The sequence below is a fragment of the Cynoglossus semilaevis genome, chromosome 8 (assembly GCF_000523025.1).
Source record: "Cynoglossus semilaevis isolate Cse_v1.0 chromosome 8, Cse_v1.0, whole genome shotgun sequence".
Lineage (NCBI taxonomy): Eukaryota > Metazoa > Chordata > Actinopteri > Pleuronectiformes > Cynoglossidae > Cynoglossus > Cynoglossus semilaevis.
The window spans coordinates 19,823,916-19,844,681 of record NC_024314.1 but is presented as its reverse complement, the minus strand read 5'-3'; the positions used below and the strand labels follow the sequence as shown (position 1 = coordinate 19,844,681).

At 41.5% G+C, this 20,766-nt stretch overlaps 3 protein-coding genes across 4 annotated transcripts in view; 2 read left to right on the top strand and 1 right to left on the bottom strand.

Moving 5' to 3' along the window:
• Positions 1-7,878, top strand: part of kdm7aa (lysine (K)-specific demethylase 7Aa) — a 20,606-nt gene extending 12,728 nt beyond the window's left edge. Inside the window, exons 8-18 of one of the 2 annotated variants that reach the window (XM_025057768.1) lie at positions 502-589; positions 695-801; positions 1,125-1,216; positions 1,341-1,427; positions 1,626-1,877; positions 2,061-2,188; positions 2,380-2,531; positions 2,647-2,741; positions 3,015-3,181; positions 3,292-3,677; positions 5,116-7,878. In XM_025057768.1, the coding sequence (XP_024913536.1) occupies positions 502-589; positions 695-801; positions 1,125-1,216; positions 1,341-1,427; positions 1,626-1,877; positions 2,061-2,188; positions 2,380-2,531; positions 2,647-2,741; positions 3,015-3,181; positions 3,292-3,677; positions 5,116-5,204 (1,643 nt within the window). In that variant the 3' untranslated portion in view covers positions 5,205-7,878. Of the gene's footprint in view, positions 1-501; positions 590-694; positions 802-1,124; positions 1,217-1,340; positions 1,428-1,625; positions 1,878-2,060; positions 2,189-2,379; positions 2,532-2,646; positions 2,742-3,014; positions 3,182-3,291; positions 3,678-4,739; positions 5,074-5,115 lie in introns of those variants that run through there. The other variant, XM_025057769.1, reaches the window with a different exon arrangement.
• Positions 7,879-8,150: 272 nt separating this feature from the next.
• Positions 8,151-9,977, bottom strand: ndufb2 (NADH:ubiquinone oxidoreductase subunit B2). The gene is made up of 4 exons (XM_008315600.3): positions 9,725-9,977; positions 8,989-9,127; positions 8,558-8,633; positions 8,151-8,404 (listed from the first exon to the last, which is right to left on the bottom strand). The coding sequence occupies exons 1-3, from the start codon at positions 9,781-9,783 to the stop codon at positions 8,559-8,561; spliced, it is 273 nt and encodes a 90-aa protein (XP_008313822.1). The 5' UTR covers positions 9,784-9,977; the 3' UTR covers positions 8,151-8,404; position 8,558.
• Positions 9,978-11,252: 1,275 nt separating this feature from the next.
• The window catches only part of kmt2e (lysine (K)-specific methyltransferase 2E), a 29,390-nt gene continuing 19,876 nt past the window's right edge, over positions 11,253-20,766 (top strand). The window contains exon 1 of the mRNA XM_025057770.1: positions 11,253-14,243. The gene's annotated coding sequence lies outside the window, so the exon portion shown is untranslated. The remainder of the gene's footprint in view (positions 14,244-20,766) is intronic.

Below are 20,766 nucleotides of genomic sequence, written 5' to 3'. Positions count from 1 at the left end.
CCACTGCTCTGAAAAAGACAAAAAACAAGTTCATCCTGCTGCAGATCCTCCATCAGTGCTGCAGCCATTCCTTCACAGCAGGTTGAAGCAGTGCTGTGAAAGGGGAGTTTTAAGCAAAAAGGTTGCAGAGAGGTGGGGATACGTGGGGGTCAGAGAGCAGAGCAGGTCAGTCAGCAAAGGCATTATCAAGCCTGTCCATCAGTCTTATACCAACTCCTCCCCCACCTGCCCCCCAAATTCTTATTTCTCTCCCTTTGTGACGTGAAAACATCGTGACCTATCTGAGTGGAGGAGGCAATCTGTATTAGATAAACTTGTCTCCCTTTACGTCAGACACTGAGAGGATAAACTGTTCTTTGTACACAGGCACCAGGGACTGGTGTGTATACTTGTGTATATTTAAAATACCAGTGAGTCAGCCTAGTAAAAGTCCATATTAGAATTTAAAATATCGTATTGTGTATAAGCTGTTAACGTTTAGTACTCTGGCGCCCCCTGCAGGCTGGATCCATGGTGTTCTCACCTCTCAGGATTGCATGGCATTTGGAGGGAACTTCCTTCACAACCTCAACATTGGCATGCAGCTCAGGTGAACACCCATGGGCCGTGATAGCATTTAATTATTTTCTGTTGTCTTCATTTTCTTTAATGTTTTTTTTTTCTCTTGTCTGTTCACATATCCTGACTCACTCAGGTGTTATGAAATGGAGCGACGTCTGAAAACGCCAGACCTCTTTAAGTTTCCATACTTTGAGGCCATCTGTTGGTATGTGGCCAAAAACCTCCTAGAAATGCTGAAAGGTGAGTACAGTTTTATGTACATAAAGCCTGTAAAGAAACACGTTTGACAACACATTCTGTGGATTTGGAGTTAGTCCAGACTCCAAGAGTAGTTAGTCATCATTATATGTAAACTTTAAACTTATAAACCATGTACGATGTTTTATCACTATAACTCGCTATAACTAGCTTTGAAATGATTTATAAAAAGAATCTCACTAATCACAGATAAGCTGTAGATTAATCAAGATAAGTCAACATTTTCTAAATGTGACATCTTTGTATTAGAGTATTGATGTAGTGTATTCGTTATTAACTCAACCTACTTTTTTTTTCCCCCTCAGAGCTTCGTGAAGACAGCTGTCCTCCACCAAACTACCTGGTAGAAGGAGTGAAGGCTTTAATTGGTGCTTTGAAGACCTGGTTGAAAAGAGAGGTGAGAGCAGTTCAGTTCAACTCTTCTCAGGACAATTTCTGCCTTTTCTACACTCGCAGTAAACATCATCAAATACCAACAGTCCTGATTCTTTTTTTTAACATGGTCTCTGCTGCTTTTTTAGGTGACTGAGCCCAGCAGTGAGGTACCAGACAATGTCAGGCCCAATCATCTTATTAAAGAGCTGACCAAGGAAATCCGTCACGTCGAGGTAAGACCTTAAAACTTAATTTTCCTAAAAAGACATGCTAAAAGCTATGCACATGCCTTTCTGTGGCCACATTAAAGTAACCACTAAAGTGGAGGCCAGAATGAGTCGGTATGAATTAACCTCGACCTGTGGCTTGCTTGTTTTTTTTAAGTTCATTTGTTGCTCTACCTGACACCGACTGTGCTTTGGTACCTTAAGGAGGAGCCACTTAGTGTTGGCAAACCAGTGAAATCTCAGGGAGGTGGCTGTGGACTACCATCTGGATCCAACGGCTGCCCGACCACACGCTCCACTCTGGAGAAGCTGTGCCAGGCACGGCAGGCACGGAGGGCCGCTAGACGGCTCAGGGAGCAGCAGCGCCAAGCTCCTAAATTGCCCTCCAACCTGGACATCTTGGAGCAGCACACTAGAGAGGTGTTGAAGAGGCTGGAGGTGGGACCGCTGGAGGAGGTGAGAGCTATAAATTGCACTGGAAAATTGGGACTGTTTGCATGCCCACGTGTACTGTTTTTCCTATGAAACTTTAATGTTGCACAAAGGCAGACTTGGTGCTTAATATTTTCTTATACATAAGTTCCACAGCTAGTGGGTCCACCATTGTCCTGTGGATTGACTGTATTTCTTCTTTCTCAGGACCCAGCGTTCTGTGCCAAGGTTCACGGGAAACTCAACAAAGTCTCCACTGCATCAGCAGCAGCTGCTGCAGAGTCTTTAGAGGACAACCACCTTCGGTTAATGCTAGTCAACGGCCGAATCATTAGGTAAGAGCTTTGGCCTAAACAAGGAATTAATTTAAATATTCTGTGACCCAATGTTCCATCCTTGAAAAAAGGCTAAGCTGATCAATTGTGTTCAACTTCAAATGTTCAACTTGAATGGAAAAAAGGCTAAGCTGATCAATTGTGTGCCTGTTTTTTTTGTCACCTGTTTCAACTTGGATTTCTGTGTGCAGAGACATGAGGCGACCAGGCTCTAGTCCGGTCAAGACGGAAAGTGAACACTCCCCAGTGCAAGGTCCACCAAAGTGCAGCGTGGATGTGAAGTCTGAGCGGATGCTGGACAGCAGAGGGCAGTACAGAACAAGCGAGAAACCGACAGGCTTCAGTGAGTCACTTCTTAGACATCTGTCCTTGTGAAAATTATATATTTTTTTCAAGATAAATGTCATACTGTTAACTGAGTCAACATTTTTGCTGACCATGTGTACTCCTCTTTCCAGGAGGGCTGGAGAAGGTGAAGATTGAACTCAGGGAAGAAGTCTCAGGACTCTCTGGTGTGTCGGACGTGGACTCTGACAGTGATTCTTCCACAGAGGTATATGATATTTTTGTTTATTTTTCCTGGAAGATGTGTCACAAAATCTCAGTAATACAGCCTGTAAATATGGATGAATGATTAATGCTTTAATTCGTTGACATGTTACCGTGATGTGCAATTTATTTCAAGTAAATTGTATTTTCATGCCACCTAGTGGTTGCTATGGTGTATCGAGCATCGTGATGCCGTAGTTCCAAAAGACATTTTTAAAGATGAATTAACTTTATTTTTGGAATGAAACTGATTTTTATTTTTTCTTAACTAATCCAGTGTAAAGCGTCTTCGTCATCGTCCTCCTCCTCTGAAGAGGATTCAGAGAGTTCCCAGGAAGAGCAGGAGGAGGAGATGAGATCATCTCAACAGAAAGGCTCAGGGCACACTATAGAGCTGGACCAGTCTGTTCAGAAACTCAGGCATAAACACAGACCACTCAAACGGTGAGAAACACCTTGAAAATACACTGAAAATATATTCCCACCAGGATGTTTGTCTCTGCACGTGTGGATTCATGACCAACTGGAATGTTGTTTTTGGCTTCTTCCTGCAGAGACCGTCCTACCTCACCCAGCACAGAACAGGCCATTCAGGGCATGCTCTCCATGGCCGGCCTGCTGTGTTCCTCCGAGCCAGAGAAGGTAGCCTCGCCTCAAGACATGTGGTGGTCCAGCCCCAGCCAGTGCTTGGGAACAGAGCAGAGGGAGGCTGCACCGCACCAGCGCCTCCTGCAGGGAGCCAAGAGTCCGATGGACAGTCAAGGCAACAGCAGCAGCGAGGCCTGGGACAATCAGGGGCCCCCCAGCCCCCTCAGTGGAAGCCACGCCACCAGCCCAGAGACGGACTACCAGTACTGTGACCCCTCCATGTCTCCTGCTCTGCACCCATCTAAGAGACATGCGCCGAACCCCCCACCCATAAGCAATCAGGCCACCAAAGGTTTGACCATTATGTGTACTCCACTTTCCAGGAGGGCTGGAGAAGGTGAAGATTGAACTCAGGGAAGAAGTCTCAGGACTCTCTGGTGTGTCGGACGTGGACTCTGACAGTGATTCTTCCACAGAGGTATATGATATTTTTGTTTATTTTTCCTGGAAGATGTGTCACAAAATCTCAGTAATACAGCCTGTAAATATGGATGAATGATTAATGCTTTAATTCGTTGACATGTTACCGTGATGTGCAATTTATTTCAAGTAAATTGTATTTTCATGCCACCTAGTGGTTGCTATGGTGTATCGAGCATCGTGATGCTGTAGTTCCAAAAGACATTTTTAAAGATGAATTAACTCTATTTTTGGAATGAAACTGATTTTTATTTTTTCTTAACTAATCCAGTGTAAAGCGTCTTCGTCATCGTCCTCCTCTTCTGAAGAGGATTCAGAGAGTTCCCAGGAAGAGCAGGAGGAGGAGATGAGATCATCTCAACAGAAAGGCTCAGGGCACACTATAGAGCTGGACCAGTCTGTTCAGAAACTCAGGCATAAACACAGACCACTCAAACGGTGAGAAACACCTTGAAAATACACTGAAAATATATTCCCACCAGGATGTTTGTCTCTGCACGTGTGGATTCATGACCAACTGGAATGTTGTTTTTGGCTTCTTCCTGCAGAGACCGTCCTACCTCACCCAGCACAGAACAGGCCATTCAGGGCATGCTCTCCATGGCCGGCCTGCTGTGTTCCTCCGAGCCAGAGAAGGTAGCCTCGCCTCAAGACATGTGGTGGTCCAGCCCCAGCCAGTGCTTGGGAACAGAGCAGAGGGAGGCTGCACCGCACCAGCGCCTCCTGCAGGGAGCCAAGAGTCCGATGGACAGTCAAGGCAACAGCAGCAGCGAGGCCTGGGACAATCAGGGGCCCCCCAGCCCCCTCAGTGGAAGCCACGCCACCAGCCCAGAGACGGACTACCAGTACTGTGACCCCTCCATGTCTCCTGCTCTGCACCCATCTAAGAGACATGCGCCGAACCCCCCACCCATAAGCAATCAGGCCACCAAAGGTTTGACCATTCCTTTTGCTTGTCCTACGTTTTTTTTTGTCTGGAGTAATCTGAGTATCTGAGATGTTTGTGTCAAGGCCCAGAGATGTTATAGATCACTGCCACTTCTGTTACTGTAGGGTTTTATTATTTAAATATTTCATCCAGATTTATCTCGGTGACACTAACAAGTCCAGCAGCGTTGGCTTCTCTGTCCATTAGAGCTACAGTAACAACACAACACTTTGTAGTCTAACATTTAACCTGGTAAAAATTGATGGAAATACTTCAAACTCTTCATCATGAATCGTACAGTGACACTCAGTCATGTTTCTATGATTTGATTAATCTCTGGTTTTCTGTTTTTGTTTTTTTTTTCCTTTGTTGATTTTTCCAGGCAAACGGCCCAAAAAAGGAATGGCTACAGCCAAGCAGAGACTGGGAAAAATCCTGAAACTCAACAGACACAGTCGAGTCTTTGTCTAACACTCAACTCCCCCTAAAATAAAATAAAAAAAAACAGAAAACACCACGGACAATAAAAAAAGGAGCTGCAGATGTTGTCCTTTGGAGGGGGAAGAAGAAAGTTGTTTGGTCTGTTATTGGACACTTTGGTGCTGTAGAAAGTTGAAAGGGGCTGTAGGCTTGGAGGGTGGTGGGCTTTAGAACCTGGACCGCAGGGGGAAAAAAAGGTGACTCCTCCGTGATGCATGATCAGGAGACAGGGTACTGCACTGAAACGTCACGTGCACCTCTACCACACAAGCACCCTAAGGAACAGAGTCTGGAGGAGATACGAAGACGAGCGCATGACGCCCTCTGCAGGAGAGAAATTAGGGAAAAAAGACATGAACTTTACTGGGGGGTGTTTAACTAAAGAAAACAACAGCAACAAAAAAGAAACATCACTCTGGAGACATGGAGATTATCTACCACGTCTGACGCTATAATCATTCGCATCCGATCTGCTACCAGATGCCCGGCTCACCTTCAGTGTCTGCAGACGTTCAACGTATTATCAGTCAACAACGAGTGTTTTTGTAGTTGCATGTACAAGTGTATATGGCCTGCTTTCCACCATCTGGGCCAGGAGGGGGCACCATCGCGGCTCGTCATCAATTTGAAAACGCCTCAAAGTCAATTGACTTCCTTATTTAAGAAGATGCTGGAGATGTTACTGACACCTGGGACACTGGTGGGACAGAGGTTCTTTTTGTTGACTTTTTTGGTCACATGTCACCACACCAGTGGAGAAACATTTTTACTACTTCAGGACAGATTTTATTACCTTTTTATTTCATCTTCTGTCCACAGGGGTGTAGTTATTTTGGAAAACAAATTTGATTATCACTCGTTGACAACGAAAAAACCAGTTGATCAAACTTGAGGTTTGTGTTCAAATTCACGTCGGAATATGAACAAAACCCTGGCCGGTCAAACGTGTAAGGAAATCAGGCTGCGGCTCTTAACGGACAGAGAAGGTCGCCCCACTCCCCGACCCCAAGTTTCCTCTTATACTATAAGGAATAGAAAACATGGTGCCAAGGAGGACAAAGAACGCAGGCAAATGGTGCTTATTGTGTATACTTTGCTCCACTCATACTCACCTCTCTTCCTTCTCAGACTTTACCTCTTTTTTCCGACCACCTCTTCCTCCCTCTCTCTCTGTCTCTCGCCCTCCCTCCTCTGATCTCAAACTCACCAGCAATAACGTGGAGGAAGGTTCAGGGAGTGAGGAGCAGCACGGTGGCGGAGCATCCCTCTCTCCCGTCTCCTCCTCGTAGACATAGAAGAATCACAGACTAGTCCAAAAGTCCTCTCCGACCCTCACTGTTGTAGGAGGATTAGAAGGAGTTACTGCTCATGTTTGGATGAAGAGTTGCTCCACCTGCTGCCTTTTTATTTTTCTCCTCTGCAAATAGGAATTTTTGGAGTCGTTCACGTGTGTGAATAATGACCTGCATTAATTTATTTCGTGTTTTTATCTGTGACATTGTTTTTGATTTGTTAATGTGTTATTTTTAAATGGATTCTGAATTATGTATTTATTATTTGAAAGAGATGTTTATTTTATTCTGATTCTGAATCCTTAAGCAATTCTGTGGGGTTCTTTTTTTTTCATCTTTATGGTCTATTTTTTGTATTTGTGAATGTTCTTAGAGACCTTGGATCAGGATTTATTGGAGTAGCAGTTTACAGACAAGTCCTTTTTTCGCTTTCTCTTCCTCCCTTTTGCTTTGGTTCACATCTGGATCTTATATTGATTTTGTGGGCAGTTTTTTTTCTCTCTCTCTACTCCCTGTCACCTGAGGTCTTTGGCTGTGTGTGCTGACAGACAAGGTTAGGATGAGCATTAAAATGTCTGTTTCCATGTCAACACCTGAGCTAATTTTTTAAACTGGTGCCACTTAGCAAAACAAAAAACAAACAAAAAAAACACAAGTATTCTGAGCCACTGTGTTGAATCCAAAGTTGATGTTATTGTTACCTTTCTGATGATGATGTGCAGATGTTCAGTCTCAGGGAAAGATGCCAAGGATGTGTTTCCATTCACCACCAGCTCAACTTCCACAGCATTCACTCCACACTTTTAACGCTTCACCTCCTCCTGAGGTTTTCTTGTGTTTCTTCAGTCATTGGTGAGTGTAGTCAGCCTCCCGTCACACTCGGCTGACTTTGGAATGGTTTTTTTTTTTTTGTTTCTTTCACTGCTTTCTCACATTCTTAGCCTTATGGTAAAGCTACAGTTTTTGGTGAACATGGAGAATTAGACATTTTTCTAAATAAACTCCCAAATGCCAAAGTTTTATGGGCGAAATTAGTCTTCGCCTGTTTGTCACCTGTCAACATCGTCCACCTGTCTCTAAGTGAAGCTTAGGTAGAAGTAGAGAATGACAGAGCACCTCTACTAGTGGCAAAAATTCCATTTAAGTTTGAGTGTCTTGTTTTAATATTCTGGTTGGCTGTTGCCCATCTATTGGTTAGTTCTAATTCAGTTTAAAGGAAATTGGACAGTAAAGCATGATGGTGTGGGAGTGGACAATGAATATCCCATTTCCTGTCTAAACACAACTTTGCTTAGGCATCAATGCAAGTCTTCTTTGCAGCAACGAGTTTCTGCCAAGTAGCTTTAACATAACTCCTCTCCAAAAAAAAAAAATCAGTCTTTGTAAAAGTTTTACTCAGGTCGACTTGACCCCGACACTGTCTCACTGTTATCCCTGTATTAAATTAGAGCTAATCAGATTCTCAGAGTAGTTATAATTATGTCAGCCTCTTCCTTTACACGATACTTCCACACAAAAACGAAACCAACAACACACATGCAGGCCCGCAGGCAGGGTTTCTAATCACCTGTAGTATCTGCTGCACAGATCTGTCATCCCTTTTTCTTTCTCCTGTTTGTCTGCAGCTCTTTTTAGTGTTTGTTTGTTTTTGGTTCTGATTTAATAGGCTTATGATTTAAAATATACAAACACTGGCTAACTGTGACACTGTTTAATGAGTCTTGTTTCAGCATTTCAAAGAAAAAAAAATTGCGTGTAAATAAAATTCAGTGAAATAAGACTTGTGAGCTGCTTCAGTTTTATAACCAAACAAAACACTTCACTGATTTTTAGAATTTTATTAGCCTATGTACAAACAGCCACCGGCAGCACAATGTGCAGACTGCGTGAATCCATCATCTGAAAAGGTTAAAAAAAAAAAAAAAAAGTGTTCAATGTAAAACTCAGAATTTTGTTTTTCATTGAAGTTTGCTGCCACTTTTGTCTTACAGGAAGTTTTGTGTTTTGGAATCATATACTACTTGTGAGTCATGTCAACTTAAAGGAAATCACCTTATTCCTCATCATCTGGTGGGATTCCGAGCTCCTCATCCGTCCATTTGGAAATGTCAGGATAAGGGAAGTGACCCTGGTAAGAAGTTTCATGTTTAGGACTCACATACTCAACATGTTGTGTATTTTTAGCCTTGTTAAGACAGTAGATCATGTATTTTTAGGAGCTTGTTTCTCCTAATCACATCTCCAATATCAAATACCTAGTTAATCCAATTGCAGAATTTGTCAAAAATGCCCTTCATCTGAGTCAAAAGTGTAGGATCATTCAAATTTTAGAATAAAATACCCCCCCCCAAAATAAAATTCAAATGTGCATCCACGTGTAAAATGTGACAAATAATAACCTCAAATTAAATATTTTATTTAAAAAAAATGTTTAAGGTCACCAACATGTCTTTTTCGCAGTTAAAAATAAAATGTTCACTGACCAGCACTTCCTCAGGACTTTTCCAGAAATTCCAAAGGATCCAGAACCACATGGTACCGCTGATGAGTTCAGACTGAAATAGCTGCCGCTTGGTCAGTTGAGGAAACTGTCTGTACTGTGCCTCGATGTGTGGACGAGTACTGTCATTATAACAAGGAAAAACATAATAGACAAGGTTGAGGTAATGTTACTTAGTGGTAGGGTAGCATAATGCTCAGCATGATAGTACTCGGAAGAAATGTATTTCTGCCACAGTTGAAATCTAGTTCAAGATCAAGAAAAAATGAATTCACCTCAACTAAAAAATAACTGCTATATGATGATATAGATCAGACAATTAGCATGCTTCGAAAAGTAGTTAAAATTTCAATTAATCAGGCGGTAAAAAAAAAACACGACTGCTGTCCCAATAAGGACCCAGCAACAGCGTTTAATGACTAAATACTTACTGTGACTCCAACCTGTGTCACAGTAACCCGACAGAGCGATGAAAGACAAAAACATTACTCAAAAATCAAATTCGAGATTTTCTTTTCCAGAGTTTGGCTCGGATTAAAATCAATTATATTTCGATCCGTCAAATCGTTAGTCGTTGCCTTAAATGTTAACCATTTAAGGCAACGACTAACGTGGTCAGAAACACAACCCAATGTAGAACACACGATCACTTAGGTCGAAGATTCTTGTGTTAGCATTCTATCTGGGAGATTATGCTTTAGCTAATGAACTCCACTTACATTCTGATCTGCTGGAAGTTGTTCCGTAGAGCCCCCAGTGCCCTTACAATCGAAGACATGGTCGGTTATTCAGTTAACGCCGATATTTTGGGCTTAAATGTCGCTATTTTTGTGTTCTGCTACGGCTATCGACGGAGAGTCACCTTCTCCGCCGTCAACACAGGGCTTTCCAACAACGTCGCTTGTGATTGGACAGAACATAGGCTATAGTTGAACGTTGGAGCTGATTGGCTGGATGAAACGGATTTGTCACATTATGTCACTTAGCACCCCCTGTCGTTCTGGTATGGAATGAACTTTGACTTTAAAGATGTATAATGGACTTTAATTCCTACAATATTCGTTACAAATAATGTCGTCACTCTGCTAATATTTCGTCCTCATTTATCTTTTTCAACAAAGTCAATTGATTTTGATTTTATTTTTCAACTTGTGGTTATTTGAAAGCATAATTACTACTTTAACTCATAAGTATTGTGTAAAAATGTTAAAGTAATGCGTGCAATATTTGTGGTGAACTCAAATTCAGCCGTTTTTCATTTATAGTTATAAATGTTCACTCTTTTTAAATACACAGGTCCTACATGTAAAATGATGTAATTATACTTCTACTATCCTGACGTGCTAGGTTATCTGGCATTCAAGTAAGGTCTGGATTTATTAGGCACAAAAACAGTGAGTTAAATGCATTTCAACCAAAGAGATTAACCTTTAATGGTAGCTTTGTGTGCATTAGAATGACAAAACAAATGTGATTTTTAAATTTTTATTGGACATCTCACAACAAAGCACATACAACGTAATAGCAGGTCAGGCCATATAAAAAAAACATAATAAATATTTTGATTGCCTTTCCTATTTGATATTATACATATGTGTGTATATATATATATTTATAACAAGATTAAAAGAATATTGTTGGAATGTTCCAAATTTCACAATTCCTGACAAAATATTCAGAAACGAAATTTGCACAATAAAAAATGTCGTTCTATTTCGGGGCACTGCACCAGGTTAGTGAGATTAGGTTTTATCTGATGTTTTCTCTGCATCAGAGACGTCTTAACTTTATCATAACATGAAAGTGAGAAATGTGGAGGTAAAAACAAACCTAGATATCTAACAGTAAGATAAGGTAATAAACGGTAATATTGTTCAAAATAGAAAATGTAAGCGATCAAAAAAGTAAAAAAAAAAAAACAATTATAAAAATCAATCCAATATTACACAAAGGCACGTGAATTATTTAGACGTCCGTTTCAACTGTTTTACTTGCCACTAGATGGACCCAAAGGCCGACATTGGTTTTCTTTGACATCTATTTTGGCAGCCTTTTGTTGTTTTTTATGCGATAATTATGCTCTTAAGTACCTGGAATACAAAACGTAATATTAGTATTTTAAAGCCATTGGTGTTTTTTGATTAAATGTAAGTCAAATAAATAAAAAGAAAAACGTTCTAGTTTACATTAGTAGTCTTTAAATCGGGCACTGACCGGATTAGCCTCAGGTCACCTTAGTGTTTGCTCGTAACTGTGGCTGCGATATAGATTAAAAGGGGAAACATAACAGGAAACGATAATAACAAAGTACCGGGAACGCGCACGGTGCCACCGCCCATAAGTGCACGACCTGTGCACGGCCAGCAGCAAAAGGATGAAAGGGAAAAAAAAACAACCTCCGACGCCATCTTGTTTCTATTCGACAACAACATCTGTTATGACCAGTTCAAGTCACCATTGGCCGCAGGTAGTCCATTCTTCAGTGTCGGATTAAGTAAAAACACACTAAAACGTGAAATAACACAAAATGGCGATTTTGATTAAACTTTGTTGAAACATAGCACGTATTCAGTTGTTGCGTTGTTACCTAATGGCGCCTGATGACAGCTGCTCTCCGGTTGCGCCCCTCTCCCCTCGTAGCTCAGAGCCCGCCCACTAACACTAGCTGCATGATGTCATCACAAACCGGCCATTGCCTCTCAAAATATGACAAATTTTAGCCACAACTTCAGGAAAAAAACGAAGTGTCGACAGCAAGTGTGCGCTAGAGTCTCACCAAAAAGGCAATTAATTGGACAACACAAAGGAAAATACGGATTTTGAATCAATACACTCTCCCCGAACATTCTACATTCCCTCCTGTAAAAGGCGTCATCAGATCATTTTCGATTGAATATCGAGAGGAAGTGCGACTATGATCGACCAGACTTTTCTCGGTTCCTTTCCGTCCGAGTTTATTTCGAACAATATTCCTGTCTTGCTTGTGTGCTGTTGCAGCAGCAGCTGCGGGTCTTGTCGCTCACTGCGCAAGCGCCGGAGGTTGCGGTTGAGGGTGTGGGGGAGGGTCGAGGAGAGATGGAAACGATGAGAACATCCCCACTACATATGATGTCAAAGGGATTTCTGGTGGTAGGAGAGAATGGTGTGAACAAAACCACAACAATGATCAAATTCGACTCTAACCATGTGTAATGCCTGAAACGTCATTAGCACTCAAAGGTTTATAAGTCACCCCAAATATGATGTATATCTATGTATAAATATGGATTTTAAACTCACTTTTTGGATACTTATTCAGACCTGACTAACATACAAATGGATGCATTATTGTATAGGAAAATCTAATTTATTGGTCATTGTACTCTGCATTTAAGCCATCCCCAAAGAGCAGTGGACAGTTTTGTGGTGTGTGCTCAGAAACACTAAACAACAGTAAGAGTTAGTTTTGAACCTGCCCACCACTGGTTACAAGCCCAATCCTCTCTATTAGTCCATAAGGTGTCTACTGGAGGGGCTGGACAGAATAATCTGAAGCCTTCAAGATCACAAGTGCTTTATACAGGAAAAATGATTTTATAGGGCAACTAAAATTTGTATTTGTTCCCATCAGTTCCATATGAAATTAACTATTTTAGGAAGTAGTCAGTTAAGGATTCTATGATGTACTCTGCCAGTTAACATTTTGTTTATGATATATGAAATATTAGAATACAAGAAGGAGTTTTATATTGTAACATTCTGGTTGTCCTTGTGTTCATGGTGTTTTGACCTCGAAGTTCAAGGTTAAATTTTCAAATGCCACGGCCTCTCTAAATATATTCCACTCATGCTCTGCTTTCTCTGTTATAATTTAATCTTCCTGCTTGGTGTGGTACCGGCTCTCCCTTCCTCACTTCAGTTCAATATACTGGTTCTCTTTTGTAAAAAGGTTATGTAACAGCTTAAAGCTGCCTCCTACCGCTTTGGGTGGATGACCTTAGGTGCTGCTTCTTTCCCAGCACCCTTAGTGGTATAATAAAGGAATCTGGTTTCAAACCATTAAGGTTATTTGGTCGTTGAGCATTGTAAACCTTTTTATGATGCAGTTTTTTTTCTGGACTGGCCTTGACTACAAACTGTAGCTTATATAAAGTAAATATAAAGAGCATATGCCATGTCCACATGACTCATTTAAATGGATACTTGGAGATGAGCTCCCCAGTAAGTCCAGAATATGTTTGTGCTCCAAAGTTGATCAACAGTAAGTATTAATGCATTTGGGATATAATGTTTTTTTGTCACAAAAACTATTATGCCCCATGTCACAGTCAGCATAAAAAAAAAATCAGTCCAGACATTTTTATTTTTGTATCCACTCAAACCCTACAAAAAACAAACAAAAAAACAGTCTCATGAATATGTGAACACAGAGATTGTATCTCAGTCACTTTCAACCTGTCAGAAGGAAGAGCAATAATTTAAACAAAACATCCTGATAGAAACATCCCAAAGCTGACTTAATTTTCATGAGATGATTATGAAGATATGACCATTACCGAAGGCAATGCTGCGCTGAAATTTTTGATGGCATAAACTGTGTAAACTTTAAAAAAAAGCTGCCGTTAATTTGTCAGTGTCCAATTTCAAACGGTTACTTGAAATCAAAATAGTGATTGCGTCTAAAGCGTAAACAATAATTCCGTTAACGGGCAACGACTCCACACGAATTTATTCCTTAACGTCAGCGACGAAAATAGCTGAGACAAGAAACGAGCCGTGCCGCGTACGCGCATGGACGCGCGACCGCGGCGCCCCTGTAAAAACGACTGGGGAGCCCCGCAGCATGAGGGGGCGGAGCTCGTGTTCAGTGACGGGGAGGGAGGAAAGGAGGGGGCTAGCGGTGGAGGCGGGGTCTCGTCAGTCCTGGCAGGGCCGCCATTTTTGCAAAGGGAAAAGAGATTGGTTTGAGGGGATCTAATTTCTGAAAGTGGCCGTCTTTTAAGGCTTAGTTTTAGCTTTTTCGATTAGATTTTTAAGTCTAAATTTAGAGCTCCGCTTAGAGGAAAAGGTAAAGGATTTTTCTCAGAAAAGGACTCCGCAGGGGAAACGTTAGTTTGCGAGTATTTAGGAGCTTTGCTAGGAATCCGCAGTGTGTGGACAGAAGTATTGTTTTGGTTGTGGAAGCTGTGTGGAAAGCGACAGGGGTCTCACCCAGGTCCCCCTTTTCGCTGTTTGAACCCAAAGAGTGGACATAAAACGGTGAGTTAAGTTTTATTAGTGTTGACTGTAACCTGAGCACAAATCCTGACCTGAAAAGCTATTGTTGGCTTTGGTTAGCTTCGCTTAGGCACATCACGCTGATGCTGGCTAACGTAGTTACAGTATCAGCTCAGTTAGACTTGTTAGACAAACACCGTTGGTTCAGTGCTGTGGGGTATAAAATAACGTTGTCCACATTAACCCATAAACAAAATATTAAACTGACAATAAAATGACGTAAGTGTCCAATGAGAGTGTCAAGTTAGGAGCGTAACACTAGGAGATCATTGGCTAGCTAGCGCATGCTACTTAGCTCCAATTAGCCTGACACTGAATAAGCCTCTAAGGCAAAAATAAGACTCCACTCATAATTTAAAGTAAAATACATATTCATGGTCGCTGTTGTGTATTTCCCAATGCCTTAGGGCATTTAAAGCATCACCGCTAATTAAACGTTTACAATAAAGTTGGGAAAAAGAAAACGCTACAAATAACCCGTAGCCCAACGTGTAGCGTTTTTCGCCATCTAGAGCAGAGTCGGACATAACTGTTCACATTATACACAAATGTTGCTTCTAAAATATAAAACGTTAATATCAGACATAAAACTGAGTATAGATAAGGGCTTCTGGGGATTCGCTTGTTTAGTTTGACAATGACACTGCGGACAATGGTGCGCACGGTTTATACTGATTTTTAAAATGTAAATACTGTTGCCACCTCAAGTGACTCTGTCCGCTGCATTTCCATAGTTTATTTACTATGCGTTCTGTATCATTCTGTCGGAACTGTGGATGTCTGCCCCTGTTTTATTTAAGTTTATTTATTAATCCGTGTTGAGTATTTTCACGGCCTCTTACCAGCGTAATTTTAACAAGTTTCAAACTTGACTTTGACGTAATGGCTCTCAACCTGCTTTCCCTAGAGCATGAGGGCGTTATTTCCGTTCAGCTAAATCTATACAATGCCCCTGTTCAAAATCCCTGAACAATGAATTTCCTTGCACTAACACAAATAAAAGATGGCAATCACTATGTGCTGAAGCCGATTCATAGCGGGCACCAGTTGTTGAAATAACTTAAATGCCTGGTTGCATTGCGCAGTAATCTCATAGGCTCTCATGGCTTTTACAGCTTTGTGTTATGGCACGTTAAAGCAAAAATAGATCAAATGTCACATGTGGAAGTGGTGGCTGACATTTTTGTTGTATTCGCACTCGATCAATGTTATATTATGCGATCACCCTATTTAGATTCAGAGTGTATTGGGTTCAAGTACTGCAAGCGTGGGGGAGGGGAAGTTCCAGTTGGACATTTTCGCCTCAGTCAAACAATTTTACGAGTCCCAGTCGACGGGCAATCCCAGTTACACTAACCCGAACTGTCGCAGCGATTTGTTTTTGAGCGTTCACCAAATTACCATATGTGAATGCAATCGCCTTTGGATATTTCCCCCTAGGAGTTATGTCTCACCGCCGATGTTGTCGCTCCTGTTCCTGTCTTTGACTGGCAAAGCATTAATCCACTCTGGTGTCAACGTTAGCTCCCTGTGCTAACGTTAACCCTTCAAGCATTAAGATCATAGCTTCCGATTGGTAGCGCTAGCGCAGTGTGCTTCTTTCAAAGGCCTTTTATATTATCGTTTCGGCATTGAGTTGGTGAAATCACTACGATTCTCTCCACACTACATTCGAATTCATCCCAAGCTCGACAAAAGTCACACTTAACGCTTTGGTTGCGTCAATTCTCAGGCATTGTTAACGTGTCGCCTGTAACGTTTCCAAAGGCCACGGTTGCCTGTCTATTAGCTTGAGCTCAGCTTTTTGACAAATTCACAAAAATTAATGGAAACAACACAGATGTACCGACGGAGTGATACCTAAGGTAGATTGTATGAAAGAGACGATTGATTGCAATCTTGGGGCTTTTTCTTCTCGTGGCGAGGCTTCCCCGGTTATACGGTTGTCTCGCCGTCTTGAGAAAAGCGCTATAAAAATGGCGACAGCAGCAGGGAGTTGGTGGTAACATAATAGCAACGCTGTGTCCTCCACACCCCTATCAGCAGCACTGACTGCAGCGCCGACACACTCAGTGAGAGGCAACTGCACAACGCAGGATTTTTATGTAGTTAGAGGTTTGGAAAATCAGCTGTTTTTTTTAAAAGAGCTTTTATAAAGTGTAGAAATGCTAACGTTTTTTACGTGTCACAATAAAACACTGTAGTACTCGTGTATTTCCCAACATTAACAACAAAGTAGTCGTTTAACATGCGTCACGACTTATATCTTTGATTTCCTGTTATGTTGTGGTGGCAGGACACAAGCACTATTTTTTTTTCTGGAGACAAAATTGACTTGGATTATGGCTTTTGCTGCATCAAATGTATTACAGTCCAATTTTAGGAAATGTCAGAGCAAACCTATAATACTCTTTCTCCATTTCCTCCATGGAAACAGGTCTTTCTAACCAGGAAATAGTGCCAATAATTTACGTTAGAAAACCAACTGCTCTCTTTAAATGTCTCCAATTATCTATACTGTTGTAGAAACACCAGATATAGTTTTTAAAGTTAAGGTTGGACTTTATTGATCGTGCACTGTAGAAATTGCTGTTTTAAACTGAAATGAAGGTACCTTACTTTGCTGACACACTAAAAACCATTACTGGTATATCAGTATATTCGACAGTAGTTTGTTATACTTGTGTTTTTGCATATGAACACGTAAACAACGAATATGTGAGTGCCATTTCTTTTTGAACAAATAGTTTTTGTTGGATTTACATTTAACTCAAGGAATGTCTAACATGTTTCATGATATTTTCAGTTCAATTTAACTACTTTTGTAATTCAAATAACTTATTGTTGAATTACGATAACCAACATCACATGTTCTTGACAGCCATAGATGATAGTATAGTATCCAACAACACAATCCTTATTCACCTTAAGAAGGGTCATACAGCAAAACCTTTTAAAAACATACAACAAAATATTATTGTCCTCCTGTCAAACATGTTTCTTTCAGAGCTCAGCCCAAGTTTTCAGTTTAACTGTTTTAATCTGCTCTGTTTACTTTAAATGGTTTGTTTTTTATGTAAACACTAAGGGCGAGTGTTATAAAAAAGGAATTTAGTTTGAATCCTTGAACATCACCATGTAATTATAGAACTATCAGAGTCAATACTTTAATATATTTTCCATCTGTAATAACCAAGAGATTAGACTTTCAATGGTTATCACTATTGAAGCAACAACAAGAACTTTGGCAATTTGTGGAGCACAAAGGCTTGTGATATACTGTACATTTCTCCTATTTGACTTAGAAATCATTTGAGGGAGAGGTAGAAAATCATCACAGTTGCTGAAGGGCAGTGAGTCAGACAGGCTTCCCCAGTAAGCTTACTTTATAAGCTGAAGGACCACCTACATTAATGTGATTTACACAGCTCTAATCAGCCATGTAACTGTGAAATACGTATGTCCTGTAGTTGTCAGCTTTATTTGTAGACTGATATGAACAGCAAATGTGTCAAACGTGTCTGCTTGTTGGAAGGATAACATATGGTGTGAAAGGTTGAAAGAATGTAGGCCAAAACACATAACAGTTTACTTTAAACTGACAGATTGAATGTCCAATACCCAGGTAAAGTTTTTTTTTCAGTAAACACCATTCCTTACCTGCACTTCTAGAATTCCTGACCAGTTGTGGGCTCATTTTTTGTACTCGAACACGACGGATTAAACACTGTTAGCTACATAGTAAACCATACCCCTGGTTGCTGTGGTCCTCCTTGTTAAGAAGGAAAATAATCAAACCTGATGCTAATTTTTTGCATGCTCCATCATGACAATGGAGCACTGTATCCCATTGTAAATACCTGACAGCATATATATGCAGCAGGCTGCTTTGTACAACAAAATGTTCCACCTTGTTTGAACAGAGATAGTGTTGTGAAATGGGGTGCCACTCCCCCCACTGCCACAGGGACAACACTGCCTGGCAGTCATGGATGACACACCTTTTCTCTCACAGTTAACCATTTTACAGACTGTTGTATATGTATGATCAACAGAGACTAAGATAATAAAGTAGCCTAGCAAAGGCAAATGCTTGGTGTCTACCTAAACATTAATAGTTTAAGCAGGTCAGAGAAAGGCTGCAGAACTGACACTATTATTATTGACATCCTTTTTGTTCATAGAAAAACATTTCTTGTTTGTAAGCACTACCCTATCCCTAGATAATAGGATGTCATCCATTAAACAGCTGCAACACTGTGTTGGTACACAGAGATTTCAGAGTTTCTGATCTCACTTTCGTGGTACCCCCCCCAGAGACGCAGAGACAAAGCTACCCGGCTCTGGGCCTATGGAGAGTCACATGGCACCCCAGCTGGGATGAGAAGCCAAGGCTCAGGTGACCACTTTTGTGCTGCTAGCTGAGCCGTAGCAGATCCCTCTTACAACCACTGAGCTGCCTTGCTGTCAGGTGGAGCTGGAGGCGATGTTGCTGAAGCTGCAGCTCTTCTGCGCTCTCCTGACACTGTTATTTAGGCAGAGTTTATGTAAGTCACATTCAGGGGGTCCCAGTAAGAGCTAGAATGGGCTGAGATGTAACATCGATACTGGTGATGTAATGACACTGCGGTCCAAGTGGGGAATTGTTCACAAAACAACTGCTGTAATAAAACGGGAAGAGCTGTTTTTGTAATATGGATTCTTCTCAGCATCCTCCCTTTTTTATTTACGTATTCATGTGGGTGCTGAAGATCAATGACGTAAATTGGTTGATTCAGCTAACTCATCCATGTATTTAATTTTAAGGAACTTCTTCTTGACCATTTATATTCAGAGCAGAGGAGGCTGAAGAAGGTGAGGGGATAATACCCCAGTGGTTCTCCTTGGACAGAGATTAGTCAGACTACAGGAGGGCTGCCCTGGGTTTTCTGCCAGACAATCTTACTACTGAGTTCAACTTTCTCAGTCCTTTGGAGTGCAGAGGACATTTTTTTTAATCATACGTAGTAGTTTGCCTGATGTGGTGGGAAGCAACACCAATAAATACAGGGTGAATAAACTATCACCGCAGCTCTGTTAGACTTCAATGCCAAAGAAACAACAGCCGGGCAGATGCCAAGCATGTTTTAACATGCTGTAAAATGACAGCCCAACAGAGTAGGCAATCTAGACTTTTTCACTGCTGCCTCAACTGAGTTTTATCTACTGTTGTTCTAAATATTTTTAATTATGTTTTTAATTTTGTGACCAGATAAACTGCTTGTGTGAACACTAATATTCTGATTGCCTTTTGTATTGATGTATGACTTTACCTTCAGCACTTGAGTGCCTCCTGAGTACTGGCAGCCATGGGCACACTGATTTATGAAGGACAGACCAGATGCAATGTCTTCCACTCTGGGCACAGTGAAAAACAGTGCCAGGCCTACATTCCATCTGGGTCGTGCTTCTTCCTGTGTCTGTGACTCTGCTCCTGTGAGCTTGTTTTATGCCTTTGTTTCTTAGCTGAGTCATTGCCATAAGCAGTGAGGCTGGTGTCATATCATTTTTCTAGGGGAGCTGGTTAGATTCATTTGAGTTTCCTTCTGTTCTGTTCCTCCTCCCACTTACCTAAAAACATGATCTGCCAGGGCTCAGCCATGACAAGGAGAATGAAAAGGACAGTTACATTTGGACTGATAAAGTGTTTGTGGTAGTTTATTTATGGGGACGTGGCTTCCCCTTCACTCACATTTGCGTGGATCTGTCTTAAAAGGACAGTTATTTCCCAAACAATGACGTGACTATGGCACCTCACTGAGGGAGGGAAGCAGAAAGAAGGAAGGACTGGCTTATTATGTGCTCCACTCTGCCACCCAGAGTCCAACCCGTTCGAGGCTGTATGGCGTCACAGTGAGACAGACCCCTGTGTACACCTCCCCCTCTCTGCTGCCCTCTGAAATGCTGGGGCTGTGGATCATTTCTAAACCTCCATACAGCACATTGAAATCTGGTCTGAGAGCATGTGAAAGACAAACGGTTTGAGAGATGAGGGGCAAACTGTAGAGCTCTGATCCCCTTCCCTCCACTGGCTCATTTTTACTGTAATCCATTTTGCCACATGCCTTGCAGCGTCAATATTTGTCTTTCACCCACTCTTCCCACTGCTTCTCTATTTTTCCTACCTCTCGTTTCATTTGATGGTCTCCACAACAGTACAGGACTTGGCCAAAGGTGGCTTTAAATGGTCTTTCCAGTCTTGTAACAGAAGCATTGTCTGCAACACTCCCCTTCCCCTCGACTCTGCATTACTATCTCAGGTTTATTTGGGAAATAAGAGAGGAGGGAGAGAAATCTGGCAAGCCAGGGGGGCTGGGCATGTGAAAGGCGTGAGGCTTATTTTTTATTTTTTTCCTTTTGGCTGCATATCTGCAGGGTGATGGACAGCTCTTCTAGAGGAAGTGGGAGGAGCAGTTGAGGCAGTCACAGCACAGCTCAAATTTAGTCAGGAAGGCCACTGCACTAT

What these genes read in the sequence shown, in the direction of transcription:
- ndufb2 (XM_008315600.3), bottom strand. Translation starts at nt 9,783, where the DNA reads ATGTCTTCGATTGTAAGGGCACTGGGGGCTCTACGGAACAACTTCCAG. An exon ending in AACTTCCAGCAGATCAGAAT is followed by an intron (nt 9,128 to 9,724) that starts GTAAGTGGAGTT and finishes TTATAATGACAG; the next exon opens with TACTCGTCCACACATCGAGG. An exon ending in AAAGTCCTGAGGAAGTGCTG is followed by an intron (nt 8,634 to 8,988) that starts GTCAGTGAACAT and finishes ACTTCTTACCAG; the next exon opens with GGTCACTTCCCTTATCCTGA.